The 18,194-nt window shown below is 39.5% G+C and overlaps 1 protein-coding gene and 1 long non-coding RNA gene across 5 annotated transcripts in view; both read right to left on the reverse strand.

The window, feature by feature from the left end:
* Nucleotides 1-564: 564 nt before the first annotated feature.
* GABRB1 (gamma-aminobutyric acid (GABA) A receptor, beta 1) overlaps nt 565-18,194 on the reverse strand; it is a 79,067-nt gene continuing 61,437 nt past the window's right edge. Inside the window, exons 6-9 of one of the 3 annotated variants that reach the window (XR_001413374.1) lie at nt 17,429-17,705; nt 17,195-17,338; nt 16,774-16,940; nt 15,160-16,651 (exon numbers count right to left, since the gene is read on the reverse strand). Coding sequence is in view for 1 of the 3 variants with exons in the window: in XM_014954349.1 (XP_014809835.1) it covers nt 4,768-5,100 (333 nt within the window). In the remaining 2 variants the exon portion in view is untranslated. Of the gene's footprint in view, nt 5,101-15,159; nt 16,652-16,773; nt 17,339-17,428; nt 17,706-18,194 lie in introns of those variants that run through there. The other 2 variants (XR_001413373.1, XM_014954349.1) reach the window with 2 other exon arrangements.
* On the reverse strand, nt 9,258-11,662 carry LOC106895175. 2 transcript variants are annotated; one of them, XR_001413379.1, is made up of 4 exons: nt 10,409-11,662; nt 10,175-10,318; nt 9,754-9,920; nt 9,258-9,631 (listed from the first exon to the last, which is right to left on the reverse strand). It is a non-coding gene; the product is annotated as an uncharacterized LOC106895175 (long non-coding RNA). The 2 variants fall into 2 exon arrangements; XR_001413378.1 differs by having other exon boundaries at nt 9,754-10,318.

The following is an 18,194-nucleotide window of genomic DNA, read 5'->3' on the forward strand; positions in this document are numbered from 1 at the left end:
TAAAATATATATATAAGCCTTTAGAACCTTTCTGAGTTCTGGAGCAAGCCTTTCTAATAAGAAACACACTGAATCATAATTATGCTTTCATCTGAAAGGTGGTTTTAGGAACCAGTAACACCTTGTCCTGAAGTATGCAAGCTTTGCTATCACTTTGCATTGTGAATTAATAATCATAATGAAGTAGCAGAAATAAAGGGATTTTTTATTCTTCTGCTACTGGAGAATGCTTTCATAAGTGTCTCAAGGTAGTCTATAAAGTTTTTTACTTTTTTAAATCCACCTTAATTACATTTGGCATTATATTGTGCTTCCCTCTGTAAATTTATAGTTTATATTTTTCTTCAGGACCTCTCCAGAAAGACCAAGAGACTACTACCAAAATGTAGAGGAGGAGACAAATCTCACAAAGATTCATCCTTTGGACTTTTGCTAGCCTGCGTGGTTCACATCATCAGGCTGCTCCGTGGAGAGATCATTGCAGGAGCAGAACCTTGTGTTTGGATGCTGGTTTGCGCAGGACATACTGGATGATCAGCTCTTCGTGCTGTCTACGGCTGGGAATTTTACTCAAAGGTACTCTTCATATGTGCTAACACCAATGAGAGTCCTACATCGAGAGGGCTGTGGCTATTTTTTAGTATCAGATTAGTCAGCTGATTTAGCCAATACGATAATGAAAGGCACCAGAGAGTATGGAGACTTTAACTGGAAAGTACTGCAGGTCCACAGGTACTGCTTTGGTGGTGGACTGTCTTGAGGGGGGGAAGGATCCCTAGCATCGTATAGATTAAATAACTTTTATTTTAATGGCTACAGTAAAAGAAGGAATTTTTGTTTCTTGGGAATGCAGAGATTTCAGACCTCTCATATTTCTTTTAATATTGATTTAGATGGATGATGTGATGAGAGCTGCTATTAACTGCCTTTGTAAAATGTAATCCCGAACTCTTTACCTATGCCAAAGTCTCATCGAGCTCTTTCTTGAAATGATGATTTGCTACCTTTCCTTTGTAATGCTGCTATTTTCTGCAGCACACAATATTCAAAGTTGGTTGCTTCTGAGAATCTAAAAAAAAAAATCAGATAATATGTTGCCAGCTGCATCAAAACAGCAAATGACATTTCAGATATGGGAACGAGGAAACTGACATGTTCAGAGATTCCAACAAGGTTGCTGATGCTCTCACTGAAATGCATAATCTGCCAAAGGAAGCCATCTTTATGAACATTTTTCGTGGTTGATATTTTATGCTTTCCTCTTAAGACTGTGTATATACAGATAGGCAGTGATGAGTTAAAAGACATTATTGATCAGAGACCGTCTTCAGAGAGATAACATGGTTCTGCTGCCATGTAGTTATCTTAGCTCCTAATTGGTAATGAACACTCCATGATTTTGCCAAGAATAAAAGTGTAAAAGAATGACTACCATACCATTTCTTAGACTGGCACTAGGTGATGTTTTTCTAACACTTGGAGACTCAAAATGACTTAAAATTGAGAAACAAACATGCCAAGGAGCAGACAACATAATTCACTCTGCACTCCTAAGACAGTAAGTAGATCAAAATCACGCAGTCTTCCTTTAAAAAATGCCAGATTTCTCACTTGTCTCTTAATTCTTTCACCCTGTGCATATACATTTCAGTATCATCACATTCTGAAATTAAATATTGTTCTATGACCTCCTGTCTTCTTTGGGATTATGGGGTTGGAAGAAACTTACTTATACAATCACAGATGTTGTTTTTATGCTTTTCAATGCAGAAACCATTTTAAAATATTTTTGTATGCAACAGATATAACACAGCCCTTTTTTGACAAATACTTCCAAGGCGGTGTTAGCAGCACAAGGGGATGGAACATTTTGTATAAGGGTGAACAAGGTGAACCAGTGGATAACTCTGAAACAGCAGCTTCTGCTGTTCAGTGGTAGCATCGAGCAAAGGAATGTTGTCATAAATACTCCTGTGATATTGAAAAGGTCCTTTTTTTGTGGTGTTTTAAGATCTTATCTACCACTATTGCTATTCCTCCTTAATTGTTTGAATTGTGTGAGGTGGAAGGGTTTTGGTTTATCCTTCAGAGTGACTGGAGCTGACTCTCACACAGTTTTGGGCTGATCCCAGCTCTTGTGCCTGCCATCACAGTGATAAGGCTCTTGTAAATCCATGGTTTTGCTCATCCAAGGAGGGTTCACAGGCTGGCTACTCAGCTGGATTGATATTAGAGAGGTGACCAAAATCACTGCAGTCTCCTGGCTGGCTCCATCCTAGTTTGAAGCCCTGGACAAGCACAGAGGAGCTATTTAATTTACTCTGCTCTCAAAGAAATAGGTGCTCCAAAGATGCTGCTGGTTTAGCCACTGACTGCTTCTTCATAGTCAGGGTAGGATACTGCTGAAGAGAAGTAAGATTAGAACGAGATTAAAAGATCATTGTAAGTGTGGAATAAATAGTTTCAGGATCATGGAAACCAATGAACCTTATTTCCCCATGTATCTGGGTATTGAATTGCCCTCCCATGTGGGTTCTGTGATGACTAATAAGCTTGGGGTTCATTGAATCCCTTTCTCCCAGAGAAAAGGGATGGATTAAGAAGGAGCTTTATCCTCTGCTCAGCTACCTGCTTTGTTGAAACTTGAAGGAATGTGTTATCTCCTGGATCCATACTCTTCTGTTATCTTTTGATTGAAACTGCTAATAGATTCAAATTTTATTGGGAGACTCTAGCACAAGCACACGAACGCACACACTCAGTGACAGTAGAAGCTCTTGTCTTTGGGAAAGCTAGCTAAAAAGGACTTGCAAAATTCTTTAAATAATCTATTCAAACTCACAAATTGCATGAAACAGCAGCACAAATTGTGAGGTGCTTTACCTGAAACTTAATTAGCAATAGGACCTTACCTATGCTGAGCTTGTGGTTCCTATGGGCAGGCAAAGTAACTACCAAAATTCGACTGTAATGCCAAGCTCCATCACTGTGTTATTCCCCTTTATTGCTTAAAACGAGTCAAACCAACCTACTGATGAGGTTGTTTCTCTTTTGTGCTCACTAATTCCTAGCTCTAGATAGCAATGTATATGGGTAACCCATAAATTGCCACGTTTTTCCATCCCATACCTCTGATAATTGTTTTTTCCTTGCTGCCAAGCTATTGCTCTCAAATGAAAGCTTTTTTTCTAAAAGTAGTGGAAAGTGGAAAATGTGCTAGCTCTGGTTTTACACCCTGTTCCCAAGTTTTGGTTTTAATTCTCTTTTGAGGCTTTAAAAGAGGCTTTAGTTTAAATCCAGTGTGCCTTGTGAGCTTGTATGCCAAATTCTGTTTTCTTTACCAGAGTTAGTAGTTAAATGTGTGGAGAGGATCTCAGTGGGAGGCAGGAGATGCTGGCTCTGGGCTAAGATGCTGCCAACCTGCAGTAAGTGGCTCTTGCCTCTGTATGTTGTGCGACTATTAGCCCCTGATGCAAAATTTCATGCCAAGAGCTGGCAGCTGTTTTCTCTCTCAAGATCGTGACTTCCAGCTCTCGATACAGCCAGGCCTTGATGTGTGCTGTTCAATACTGGCAGCAGGGATGAGGTTTGTATTGGTGGCGTGTGTTGTAGGACTCCCAGTACATGAGAATGGACCCTATATTTTGGACTGTGGTGATCTGAAGCTGGCAGTAGAGAAGGGAAATGGATTTGATACAGACATAGATAGGAGGAGATGACTGACCTATCACTCCTCAGCTGGATGCAGCTTGGTAGCACTTCTCCCACAGCTCCTTGGCTGTGGTTCTGAGTAAGGAGCTGGGTAAGGAGAGGCAACTCCTCAGGAGCAGTGTACCCAACATCACCAGGGTGCTATGGGACTCAGCTGTATCTCCTGCTCCTCAGTGGAGTCAGGAAATCTGTAGGAAACTGTGTGCAGAGCTCTCAGGTCTCTTCCCTGACATCTGCCAACTTTTGGGAGAATGTGTTGCAATTACCAGCCATGGGCATCAAGAAAAGTGGCCACTCTTGAGCTGGGGTGTCCCTCAGTAGTTGCTTCTAGGAATGAACGCGTGTCTGTTTTCTACTTTTTAATACAAAATTACAGATGGCACAATTGTTCTCATCATTTTCAACTTTGCTACTTTTTGGAAATAACAAAATTCCAGTTAGATCCAATCAGCTGATTCCTTAGTTGGAAACTCAGTGGGATTTGTCTTTGCTGCCTTTTCTTTTCTTTTGAAGATCCCTGCCTCTCTGAAAATGTGAACTGACTGACTTCTCGCAGATACTATGGAAATACTTCCTAGTGTAACTATTAACTTCAAAATGATGCATGATGTAGTAGTTTTAATCCTTCAAACAGTTATGTCTTCAATAACTGCATTCTAAATGCTGAAAGACTGTCTTGTTTGGAAGTATGCTGCTGTGGGCTGCCAATATGTGGTAAGAAATACAGTAGGACTAATTTTTATTCCATTTAAAAAAAAAAGTGGGTACAGACACCTCATGAGCGATGTACAAACTCTTTGTAAAAATCAAGCTATAGTGCTTTTGCTGAAGATGATCTTTAAGAGCAGATCTGTACTATTCTGATCTGAATGTGGTCATGCTGATTTGGGTTGTTTGGTGTTTTTTTTTTAAAAGCTTAAATTTAGAAGTATTTGATGGCTGGTTATCTTACCTTGGACTTGTAATGTTATGGCTACTGCAGTTCTTCAGAGTTAACAAAGTTTAAAGGAAAAGAAACAAGTCCAATTATGTTAGATGACAACATTATTGTATAAATTAATGGACATAATACAGCCAGTAAACAACATTGAAAAGAATAAACGTGATGGGAAAGACCATTCTGGACCACTTGTCTATCGAGTTAACATCAGTCAAATCAGGGATTTTGACTTTGATCTGGGATGCCCTTCTTCGTAAGCGTCCTTTGTTATGAAGCCTGTGCCTGTCCAGAGCACTCCTGCTGTAGAGGTCCCTGCTGGAAGTGGCTCTTCTGTACTGCAGGTTGGCACTGTCGTAGGTGTACGTGGTGGCTCGGGGGTCGCGGAGGCTGCTGCTGACGTCATTTCGTATTTCAAGCGGGCTAAGAAGCATGTTTCCCTGGGGGTCAACCTGTGTCAAGGAAGGAATGTGAATTAGACAAGTTCCTCAGCCAGCCCAAGGTGTTTCCCAGATGGATGAGAACCTTCTGACTCTGTTGCCAAGGTGCTCCTGGGGCATGTCTTGTGTAGCGTTGACAGAAGTGAAAAGACACTGGATACGCTGTCCTGAGTAGTGTGAAATTAGCTATTAAGCATCAAAGTACTTTCCATCCTGAGCTGGCTTCTTCATCTGGGACCTTTTAATTCAGTTTATCTCATCCCCTGTAAAGTAAAACTTTTCTAATTTTATTTCTTAGATAACGGTCTTTATGAAATACTGATTTTTATTGTCTGGTGAGGCGATACCCAAAGCTTTCACATACTCAAGGTGAAAATAGAATGTTGCTGTCTTTGCCCATTTTATACAGTTTTGTACAGTTTTAGTGCTGTAGGTTAGTTTCAAAAACAGTTTTGTAAGAATGGATTAGGTTCATAGTATGAAAAGCAGATGGGTACATGTGCATTTTATCAGTTATTGTAAAATGCTTGTGATAAGAATTAATTTTGGAGAATTACTATACTGCAGAAATCACTGCTTCCCGCAGCATACCATTAACTTGCTCATGTGCAGACAGAATAATCCATTTTACTCAATGTAGCCTTATGTTCAGTTGCATTTTGGTACCAGAGGCAGTTGTTTCAAATATGTTGATCACTTACTTTATTTGTGCTGTTGGTCAGGGCACTGTTTTAAGTGCCTAAGCAAAGAACTGGAAACTGCAACTGGTATCACGCAAACAATTATATATATATATATATAAAACTATATTTTAATATCATTGCCTTTTTTATGTATTAATGTAATTAACTGTGAAAGATTGCATTACTACTACAAAGTGTTTACATCTTCACTTATCTTTAACTTTTTTATGTGTTCATACTAAAGCCTCTTTTAGGAAATGGTTTGGGGTGTTTGCAGGGTAACTACTGAGTTATCCATAAAAACTTCCCAGCTGTTTCATTTAAACATCCACTGTAGCTCATATGAGGGAAATACCCATCAGGACACAGACTTCTTAAATGAAACCTCAAAGACTTTGCTTTGAGGCTTGAGTATTAAAATAGTTTTTTGTAAACTGCAGCATTGGACCTACCCCAAATATATTGCAATCCACACCATGGCTGTCTGGGAATGCGTTTATACCAAGGAAAAATAATTAAGTAACTTATTGACAATATCCAGTCTTGTGAAGCACCAGTGATATGCAATGCTTTGTTTGCACTTCAAGATTTACGTTTTTAGCAAGAAATAGCAGAGCTAGGAAATGGTATAATAGTCTACAGCAGGTTTGAAGTACGTTCAAGAAAAAACTCCAAGCAGATACACAAGGAAACTCAGCCTCTTGGGGCTGCTGCAGAGGGAAGCCAGAGGAAGCCTCGGGTCTGCCTGGCAGTGTAGAAAGTGTTCCTTCTTGTCACTGGAAGGAGAAAATGTGTTGTGGCAGCTGGCGTTTCTACACTGTGCCAGACTAAGCACTTAATATCTGAAAATAAAGAAGCGAAGGGGCTATTTGTACAACGGCCACCCAGGAGAGCTGTGGGGTAAAAGAGGCTTCTTAATGGAGTAATAAGTCACCACAGACAGCAAAATGCTCCAATCGGGTGTAGTAACTGGTTCTGTACATGCTGCATTGAGCATTCAGTGGGAACACCCCAGTTCTCATCACTGTTTTGGTGGGAGAATCTCACATATTCTGGGTTAAATAGTCCAGCTGGTCAAACCAGCAGGTGTTTGCATTCTTTACTTGAGAGATGGGCTACCTAGTCTATACTTTTTAGGTCAAGTGTTCAAATTTAAGCAGAAGGAAGATCTAAGCGAGAGTTTCCTGCTCTCCAGGGGACTGACATAACTAGGGGAGTATTCATTACTCCTAAGTTCTGACATTTTGTGTGGAAAAAGCAATGACCTCAGAGCTGTCTCTGTGTAAAAAGAGATTTTTACTTTTAATTCTTAGAAGTGTTGATAGGTCAACCTTTTCTTCCCAGTTTTACAAAATAGCTCTTTGAGCTGTCTTTGATTACGTAATCTAACGTTTACGCTAATTGACTTTAGTTTGTCTGATTACATAATCTAACGTTTACGCTAATTGACTTTAGTGTTATAATAGTAGTAACAGTAGTGCAGGCATCATTAAGCAGTTGTTATGGCTTTTTTTTTGGTGAAGACAACTCATAACTGCCTACGATGGAAAGTGATTCATGGGGATGTTTCTTAAACTAATATGCCTGCTCAGTTTATTGTAAGCCAAGCAGCATATGAATTCCCGCTTTAAGTGTTATGAATGAACCTGTTATATTTTAAAATGAGTTTTATTTAAATCATTTTGGGCAGGATGATTTGTATATATCATGAAGTAATTCAGTCTTTGCAATTCAGAGCAAAGGACCTTACACTGATCTTGAATAAATTAGCTCAGAGAAGCAGACGAGGCCTTCTTAAGTACCTGGGTCAAATTGACTGCTTGCGCAACATGAAACTGGACTAATAGTTAACTTCCCATATCGTTAAAACCCCTTCAGAATTTACTGAAGTTCACTCCAAATTATTCTTAAAACTCGTGCAGCTGCGGTTTTGTTACTGAAGCACAGGAATTCTATAAATTTCCATAGGAATCTGGAAAATGTACAAATTAAGAGATTCCTGAAAGAGACTAGCTGGCTACCTACTTAGGAGTAGAGTATCTCAGTCCCCTCCTTTGGTAGGAAAGATAAGCCACATCAAATCCAGAGCAGTTCTTCCTTGCTTGGATAGAATGCATTGATTCTTTCAAATACCACCTTGTTCTTTAACTGGAATGCCATGAATTTTATTACATAAACCGACTATTGCTCAGATGAAAATAATGTTTCTTGCTTAACAGGTATTCTGAGCCTAAATGTGTGTTTGCATGAACATATACACTTTGCCTTGTTTGTACAATGCATAAATTTTCCATAAAGTTGTGGAAAGCTGAAGAGTTGTTTTTTTTTTTTTTTTCTTCTGAACATATCATGAAGAATGTGTGAGGAGGATGTCAATGCATCTAGAGCTGATGTTGTGTTAGTCATCTGGTATAATGAAGTTTAAATATTTTTCAGATGCATTTGTGGTGATGCTTCTTGTAATGACACTTGCATCTATATTAAGTGTGTATCTATATTGAGGTTGTAGATTTTTAATTCTTCATTTGCACTGGAACTACCTAAAGCCTAAATCAGCACAGGTACTTACGTATGAGTCTTCATCAGTGATAGAAAAGCCTTGATGTGTGCTCAGGAAACATCATAAAAAGAGATAACAATCTGGCTTGTATGTTTACTTAGAAACTGAGGTTCCTGGTTAGGAACATCAAATGATACTGTAAGAGTGAAATAGTTATAGTGATAAAAATACCCGAGAACAGCAGTTCTGTATTGACCACATAAAATATAGTCAGTCAGCTCCAGGGGAAGAGCATGTTGGTGTTCCTTGATAGAAGATGAGTCTCAAATGCTCAGTGCTGTCTAGAATGGATTTTTATCTACATATTTTTTTGTGTGTGTGTTAAGTTTTGGGAGATAAAAGGTAAGAACTTTTGTCTCAGTAGAAAAAAATCTTTTCTTTTAAGATGAAAGATTCAGGGCCATGTTACTCATACAGGCTGTCTTGTCGGAACAAATGCAGTGGTGTTATCACAATCTGATCTGTGTAGAAGCAGGTTGTGCTCAGCGGGGGTATACTTATTCAGGTGTGGATTTGAAGGTTGAGCTGGTTGTGAGGTGATGTGCTCTCTCCTTTCCTTCCAGTAGCCGCTGTACTGGAGAAAAGTATGTTTTCCTCAGACCCTGAGACTGGTCTTTGGCCTTCCATCCCAGGTATTTTGTGGTGCACAGAAGGTTTGAAGGGAACATGTGATGCTGTGCAGAACTGGGGAGCAGGAGACCATCTGTCCCCTGCCATGTGTGGCCATTTATGAACCCCTTGATGGCTCAACCTTGTTTCCATTCATGTTATGATTGCATCCTACCTCTTCCTCGTGCTTAAGAAATGTCTTCTGTGTAGTGATTAGTCACATGATAATTGGGGAGACAAGTGGTTGCCTGCATGGACTATCTAAATATTTTCTTGCTGGGTGAGTTTGTCCTATTTATCCATAATTATGGTGGTTTCCCCATACTATCGTTTTGACATATCGTTTTGACAAATGGACAAAGAGATATAAACAGTCTTTATGCTTTATTTAGAGAAACAGAAAGATTGTTCACTACAAATTAATTGGTTTTTGCATGTTAAAAATGAAAATAGCATAAATTGTGAAACCGGAGAGGCTTTAGTTCCACCTTCTTCAGTTTGTAGAGCAAGGAACAGCTGCATATGAAACAGCAGTATGGTTTCCATCTGATCTTCTCTGTACTGTGTTAATATCATGATCAGTTTGCTGAGTGCCGCTGACGTGTCTAAAACTTTTGTTACCTGGTGAAGGAACCTGAACTTTTTTAGTCGTAGGAGTTGAATGTCAGAAGGGAATGAGCAATATCTTCACCTGGCACAAAGAGAGGAAACACTGTTACATACCTTCCGTTGGTTATAGGTCCCTCTATGGATAAGTGGTATGGGTCAAGAGTAAAAGGGGAAAAAATATCCTATAGCTGTATATATACTTACAGCTGTACTACTTTTGTGCTCTGAAAAAAACCTTTCCCCTGCTCAGGTACAGACATCATAATACCAGTGAAAAACCTCAAAATATGGTGGAGAGGGGCTGGGAGTTGTTTTCACTGGAGATCCCGTAACCTTCCTGTGTCCCATTGCTCCGGTCGCATGCATTCTTCCTGCCAAAGACAGAAATACACTGTTGGACACCAGCATTTCCATGCTGAGTAAAATGAATGCTCACAAGGTTCCACATGAGTGTATCTCCAGTGGGACAACAAAATCCATAAATACCCATACATATGTGTGTGTATATATATATATAAAAGTATCTAAAATCACAACCCTGCACTGTACAGGCAGAAAGCAGTCTGTTCGCTGAAAGCATTCTCATTCTCAGAATGGAATTGCAGTTTAAAGTGTGAACACTTACAAATCCTGGCACAAAGCTTGTATGCCTTCCATTTTCTGTCAGAAAAAATGCCAGTTTATGCGTGTGGTGCTCTGAAAAGTTTAGGTGTGGTTGTGAATTCTTTCCATCACATTCTGAGTCCTGGTCTCAGCATAATCTTTGCCACTGTAACATTTAGACAAAAGCTTTTAGTCATGAGTTAGGGCTTTTCGTTAGTTAAACAAACTCTCCAAATATGTAGGAAAAAGAGCTTACCTGCACTCTTATCCTTTACATTTTCTCATCCTTTACTCAGTTCAGAGCATTGGGGCCTGTGGAGCCAAGGCTGACCTCTGAAGAAGTGTGGCTTCCCTCTTCGTCGTAAACCTTTGCTGTGCTGCTTCTCACCTAGGCTGGGTTATCTCAGGAGCTGTTGAGGTGGCTGGTCAGAGTTTTTGGGTTTTGTTGGGGTTTTTTCCCCTTCCTTAGCTTCCATAGAAGTGGATAGACAGTGTCTGTACACCACAATCCGTAACAGGGTGGCTTGTCTCCTCTGCTCTGTGGAGGACAACACTTTGTGGGATCTTGGGAGACTGCTGCAAACCTGAACTGAATTTGTGCACCCACTGTCATAAAACGTTTCCTACACATTGGTACAGGGGGCAAGTGTGGATGAGGACTTTTAATGGGCTCCTGAGTTCACTGAAACCAATGACACGATGACTCTGTTAATGATATTTAGCTGTAGTGGTGTGGCTGCAGGGACACAAGACCCACAACTCTAGAACTAACAAAGTAGCACAGAGTTTCTGAAATGCACTTCCTGGCATGTATGTGAAATCACCACCATCCATCAAGCTAAAGCCTTACCTGTTAGAGTTTTATGTGTCGGTACAACGGTACAGAAGCTTATAGGACAGCCTGGGTAAAAGCTCATTAATACTTGGATGTAATATATTGTAAGAAAAGCAGTGAACAGAAGAAAAATTTTGTCTCATTAGGGTATGTATTTTCTTCTGAGTCAGACTGAACTAAATACAGCTCAGGGAGGTGTTTATTTCTGAAAAACGGGGAAAAGCAGAATAAGTTTATAGAAGTTTGCGAGTACTTGGTGACGTACTGCTAAATTAAATTTTTCTCTGTTAAAAAAGTGCCCATGGTATTTTTTTTCCTGGAGTTTGTCTGGCTTGTTTTTTACAAGGGGGGAGCTGTGGTCTGCTTGAGTTGAGGCTGAGGGAAAAATCCTGACATCTGTGGAAGCTGTTAGAACCTAGCAGCATCCTCCTTGTGTTCCTGGAAGCTGAGTGGCGTGAGCTTCATTCAAGACTCACTGAAGCAACAGTGTCTGTCTTTGCTTTCTATTTTTGGTGAAGTTTCTGTGGGTAAAGAGGAACTCTAGAATAAATATTTATTACATACCACCTTCTATAGCAAAGAAAAATACAGTTGAAATGGTAAATATTTAACTTCCCCCTTGTTTTTATTCTGTGCTGCAAAGAAATGCTTGTGCTGAATATTCATTTGCATTTTCTGTAGTTTCTTACTCTGTTTTCAGTTGAAGACGAAACAAACCATATGTTGCTGTAATCTCCTTAATCTGTACATGCTGAATTGAGCATTCAGTGGGAACACCCCAGTTCTCATCACTGTTTTGGTGGGAGAATCTCACATGTTCTGGGTTAAATAGTCCAGCTGGTCAAACCAGCAGGTGTTTGCATTCTTTACTTGAGAGATGGGCTACCTAGTCTATACTTTTTAGGTCAAGTGTTCAAATTTAAGCAGAAGGAAGATCTAAGCGAGAGTTTCCTGCTCTCCAGGGGACTGACATAACTAGGGGAGTATTCATTACTCCTAAGTTCTGACATTTTGTGTGGAAAAAGCAATGACCTCAGAGCTGTCTCTGTGTAAAAAGAGATTTTTACTTTTAATTCTTAGAAGTGTTGATAGGTCAACCTTTTCTTCCCAGTTTTACAAAATAGCTCTTTGAGTTGTCTGATTACATAATCTAACGTTTACGCTAATTGACTTTAGTGTTATAATAGTAGTAACAGTAGTGCAGGCATCATTAAGCAGTTGTTATGGCTTTTTTTTTGGTGAAGACAACTCATAACTGCCTACGATGGAAAGTGATTCATGGGGATGTTTCTTAAACTAATATGCCTGCTCAGTTTATTGTAAGCCAAGCAGCATATGAATTCCCGCTTTAAGTGTTATGAATGAACCTGTTATTTTAAAATGAGTTTTATTTAAATCATTTTTGGCAGGATGATTTGTATATATCATGAAGTAATTCAGTTTTTGAATTGCAGTCTTTGCAATTCAGAGCAAAGGACCTTACACTGATCTTGATTAAACTAGCTCAGAGAAGCAGACGAGGTCTTCTTAAGTACCTGGGTCAAATTCACTGCTTGTGCAACATGAAACTGGACTAATAGTTAACTTCCCATATCGTTAAAACCCCTTCAGAATTTACTGAAGTTCACTCCAAATTATTCTTAAAACTCGTGCAGCTGCGGTTTTGTTACTGAAGCACAGGAATTCTATAAATTTCCATAGGAATCTGGAAAATGTACAAATTAAGAGATTCCTGAAAGAGACTAGCTGGCTACCTACTTAGGAGTAGAGTATCTCAGTCCCCTCCTTTGGTAGGAAAGATAAGCCACATCAAATCCAGAGCAGTTCTTCCTTGCTTGGATAGAATGCATTGATTCTTTCAAATACCACCTTGTTCTTTAACTGGAATGCCATGAATTTTATTACATAAACCGACTATTGCTCAGATGAAAATAATGTTTCTTGCTTAACAGGTATTCTGAGCCTAAATGTGTGTTTGCATGAACATATACACTTTGCCTTGTTTGTACAATGCATAAATTTTCCATAAAGTTGTGGAAAGCTGAAGAGTTGTTTTTTTTTTTTTTTTCTTCTGAACATATCATGAAGAATGTGTGAGGAGGATGTCAATGCATCTAGAGCTGATGTTGTGTTAGTCATCTGGTATAATGAAGTTTAAATATTTTTCAGATGCATTTGTGGTGATGCTTCTTGTAATGACACTTGCATCTATATTAAGTGTGTATCTATATTGAGGTTGTAGATTTTTAATTCTTCATTTGCACTGGAACTACCTAAAGCCTAAATCAGCACAGGTACTTACGTATGAGTCTTCATCAGTGATAGAAAAGCCTTGATGTGTGCTCAGGAAACATCATAAAAAGAGATAACAATCTGGCTTGTATGTTTACTTAGAAACTGAGGTTCCTGGTTAGGAACATCAAATGATACTGTAAGAGTGAAATAGTTATAGTGATAAAAATACCCGAGAACAGCAGTTCTGTATTGACCACATAAAATATAGTCAGTCAGCTCCAGGGGAAGAGCATGTTGGTGTTCCTTGATAGAAGATGAGTCTCAAATGCTCAGTGCTGTCTAGAATGGATTTTTATCTACATATTTTTTTGTGTGTGTGTTAAGTTTTGGGAGATAAAAGGTAAGAACTTTTGTCTCAGTAGAAAAAAATCTTTTCTTTTAAGATGAAAGATTCAGGGCCATGTTACTCATACAGGCTGTCTTGTCGGAACAAATGCAGTGGTGTTATCACAATCTGATCTGTGTAGAAGCAGGTTGTGCTCAGCGGGGGTATACTTATTCAGGTGTGGATTTGAAGGTTGAGCTGGTTGTGAGGTGATGTGCTCTCTCCTTTCCTTCCAGTAGCCGCTGTACTGGAGAAAAGTATGTTTTCCTCAGACCCTGAGACTGGTCTTTGGCCTTCCATCCCAGGTATTTTGTGGTGCACAGAAGGTTTGAAGGGAACATGTGATGCTGTGCAGAACTGGGGAGCAGGAGACCATCTGTCCCCTGCCATGTGTGGCCATTTATGAACCCCTTGATGGCTCAACCTTGTTTCCATTCATGTTATGATTGCATCCTACCTCTTCCTCGTGCTTAAGAAATGTCTTCTGTGTAGTGATTAGTCACATGATAATTGGGGAGACAAGTGGTTGCCTGCATGGACTATCTAAATATTTTCTTGCTGGGTGAGTTTGTCCTATTTATCCATAATTATGGTGGTTTCCCCATACTATCGTTTTGACATATCGTTTTGACAAATGGACAAAGAGATATAAACAGTCTTTATGCTTTATTTAGAGAAACAGAAAGATTGTTCACTACAAATTAATTGGTTTTTGCATGTTAAAAATGAAAATAGCATAAATTGTGAAACCGGAGAGGCTTTAGTTCCACCTTCTTCAGTTTGTAGAGCAAGGAACAGCTGCATATGAAACAGCAGTATGGTTTCCATCTGATCTTCTCTGTACTGTGTTAATATCATGATCAGTTTGCTGAGTGCCGCTGACGTGTCTAAAACTTTTGTTACCTGGTGAAGGAACCTGAACTTTTTTAGTCGTAGTGATCTTGAATAAATTAGCTCAGAGAAGCAGACGAGGCCTTCTTAAGTACCTGGGTCAAATTGACTGCTTGCGCAACATGAAACTGGACTAATAGTTAACTTCCCATATCGTTAAAACCCCTTCAGAATTTACTGAAGTTCACTCCAAATTATTCTTAAAACTCGTGCAGCTGCGGTTTTGTTACTGAAGCACAGGAATTCTATAAATTTCCATAGGAATCTGGAAAATGTACAAATTAAGAGATTCCTGAAAGAGACTAGCTGGCTACCTACTTAGGAGTAGAGTATCTCAGTCCCCTCCTTTGGTAGGAAAGATAAGCCACATCAAATCCAGAGCAGTTCTTCCTTGCTTGGATAGAATGCATTGATTCTTTCAAATACCACCTTGTTCTTTAACTGGAATGCCATGAATTTTATTACATAAACCGACTATTGCTCAGATGAAAATAATGTTTCTTGCTTAACAGGTATTCTGAGCCTAAATGTGTGTTTGCATGAACATATACACTTTGCCTTGTTTGTACAATGCATAAATTTTCCATAAAGTTGTGGAAAGCTGAAGAGTTGTTTTTTTTTTTTTTGTCTTCTGAACATATCATGAAGAATGTGTGAGGAGGATGTCAATGCATCTAGAGCTGATGTTGTGTTAGTCATCTGGTATAATGAAGTTTAAATATTTTTCAGATGCATTTGTGGTGATGCTTCTTGTAATGACACTTGCATCTATATTAAGTGTGTATCTATATTGAGGTTGTAGATTTTTAATTCTTCATTTGCACTGGAACTACCTAAAGCCTAAATCAGCACAGGTACTTACGTATGAGTCTTCATCAGTGATAGAAAAGCCTTGATGTGTGCTCAGGAAACATCATAAAAAGAGATAACAATCTGGCTTGTATGTTTACTTAGAAACTGAGGTTCCTGGTTAGGAACATCAAATGATACTGTAAGAGTGAAATAGTTATAGTGATAAAAATACCCGAGAACAGCAGTTCTGTATTGACCACATAAAATATAGTCAGTCAGCTCCAGGGGAAGAGCATGTTGGTGTTCCTTGATAGAAGATGAGTCTCAAATGCTCAGTGCTGTCTAGAATGGATTTTTATCTACATATTTTTTTGTGTGTGTGTTAAGTTTTGGGAGATAAAAGGTAAGAACTTTTGTCTCAGTAGAAAAAAATCTTTTCTTTTAAGATGAAAGATTCAGGGCCATGTTACTCATACAGGCTGTCTTGTCGGAACAAATGCAGTGGTGTTATCACAATCTGATCTGTGTAGAAGCAGGTTGTGCTCAGCGGGGGTATACTTATTCAGGTGTGGATTTGAAGGTTGAGCTGGTTGTGAGGTGATGTGCTCTCTCCTTTCCTTCCAGTAGCCGCTGTACTGGAGAAAAGTATGTTTTCCTCAGACCCTGAGACTGGTCTTTGGCCTTCCATCCCAGGTATTTTGTGGTGCACAGAAGGTTTGAAGGGAACATGTGATGCTGTGCAGAACTGGGGAGCAGGAGACCATCTGTCCCCTGCCATGTGTGGCCATTTATGAACCCCTTGATGGCTCAACCTTGTTTCCATTCATGTTATGATTGCATCCTACCTCTTCCTCGTGCTTAAGAAATGTCTTCTGTGTAGTGACTAGTCACATGATAATTGGGGAGACAAGTGGTTGCCTGCATGGACTATCTAAATATTTTCTTGCTGGGTGAGTTTGTCCTATTTATCCATAATTATGGTGGTTTCCCCATACTATCGTTTTGACATATCGTTTTGACAAATGGACAAAGAGATATAAACAGTCTTTATGCTTTATTTAGAGAAACAGAAAGATTGTTCACTACAAATTAATTGGTTTTTGCATGTTAAAAATGAAAATAGCATAAATTGTGAAACCGGAGAGGCTTTAGTTCCACCTTCTTCAGTTTGTAGAGCAAGGAACAGCTGCATATGAAACAGCAGTATGGTTTCCATCTGATCTTCTCTGTACTGTGTTAATATCATGATCAGTTTGCTGAGTGCCGCTGACGTGTCTAAAACTTTTGTTACCTGGTGAAGGAACCTGAACTTTTTTAGTCGTAGGAGTTGAATGTCAGAAGGGAATGAGCAATATCTTCACCTGGCACAAAGAGAGGAAACACTGTTACATACCTTCCGTTGGTTATAGGTCCCTCTATGGATAAGTGGTATGGGTCAAGAGTAAAAGGGGAAAAAATATCCTATAGCTGTATATATACTTACAGCTGTACTACTTTTGTGCTCTGAAAAAAACCTTTCCCCTGCTCAGGTACAGACATCATAATACCAGTGAAAAACCTCAAAATATGGTGGAGAGGGGCTGGGAGTTGTTTTCACTGGAGATCCCGTAACCTTCCTGTGTCCCATTGCTCCGGTCGCATGCATTCTTCCTGCCAAAGACAGAAATACACTGTTGGACACCAGCATTTCCATGCTGAGTAAAATGAATGCTCACAAGGTTCCACATGAGTGTATCTCCAGTGGGACAACAAAATCCATAAATACCCATACATATGTGTGTGTATATATATATATAAAAGTATCTAAAATCACAACCCTGCACTGTACAGGCAGAAAGCAGTCTGTTCGCTGAAAGCATTCTCATTCTCAGAATGGAATTGCAGTTTAAAGTGTGAACACTTACAAATCCTGGCACAAAGCTTGTATGCCTTCCATTTTCTGTCAGAAAAAATGCCAGTTTATGCGTGTGGTGCTCTGAAAAGTTTAGGTGTGGTTGTGAATTCTTTCCATCACATTCTGAGTCCTGGTCTCAGCATAATCTTTGCCACTGTAACATTTAGACAAAAGCTTTTAGTCATGAGTTAGGGCTTTTCGTTAGTTAAACAAACTCTCCAAATATGTAGGAAAAAGAGCTTACCTGCACTCTTATCCTTTACATTTTCTCATCCTTTACTCAGTTCAGAGCATTGGGGCCTGTGGAGCCAAGGCTGACCTCTGAAGAAGTGTGGCTTCCCTCTTCGTCGTAAACCTTTGCTGTGCTGCTTCTCACCTAGGCTGGGTTATCTCAGGAGCTGTTGAGGTGGCTGGTCAGAGTTTTTGGGTTTTGTTGGGGTTTTTTCCCCTTCCTTAGCTTCCATAGAAGTGGATAGACAGTGTCTGTACACCACAATCCGTAACAGGGTGGCTTGTCTCCTCTGCTCTGTGGAGGACAACACTTTGTGGGATCTTGGGAGACTGCTGCAAACCTGAACTGAATTTGTGCACCCACTGTCATAAAACGTTTCCTACACATTGGTACAGGGGGCAAGTGTGGATGAGGACTTTTAATGGGCTCCTGAGTTCACTGAAACCAATGACACGATGACTCTGTTAATGATATTTAGCTGTAGTGGTGTGGCTGCAGGGACACAAGACCCACAACTCTAGAACTAACAAAGTAGCACAGAGTTTCTGAAATGCACTTCCTGGCATGTATGTGAAATCACCACCATCCATCAAGCTAAAGCCTTACCTGTTAGAGTTTTATGTGTCGGTACAACGGTACAGAAGCTTATAGGACAGCCTGGGTAAAAGCTCATTAATACTTGGATGTAATATATTGTAAGAAAAGCAGTGAACAGAAGAAAAATTTTGTCTCATTAGGGTATGTATTTTCTTCTGAGTCAGACTGAACTAAATACAGC

Source organism: Calidris pugnax, unplaced genomic scaffold (assembly GCF_001431845.1).
Source record: "Calidris pugnax isolate Ruff unplaced genomic scaffold, ASM143184v1 scaffold67, whole genome shotgun sequence".
In the NCBI taxonomy this organism is placed as follows: domain Eukaryota; kingdom Metazoa; phylum Chordata; class Aves; order Charadriiformes; family Scolopacidae; genus Calidris; species Calidris pugnax.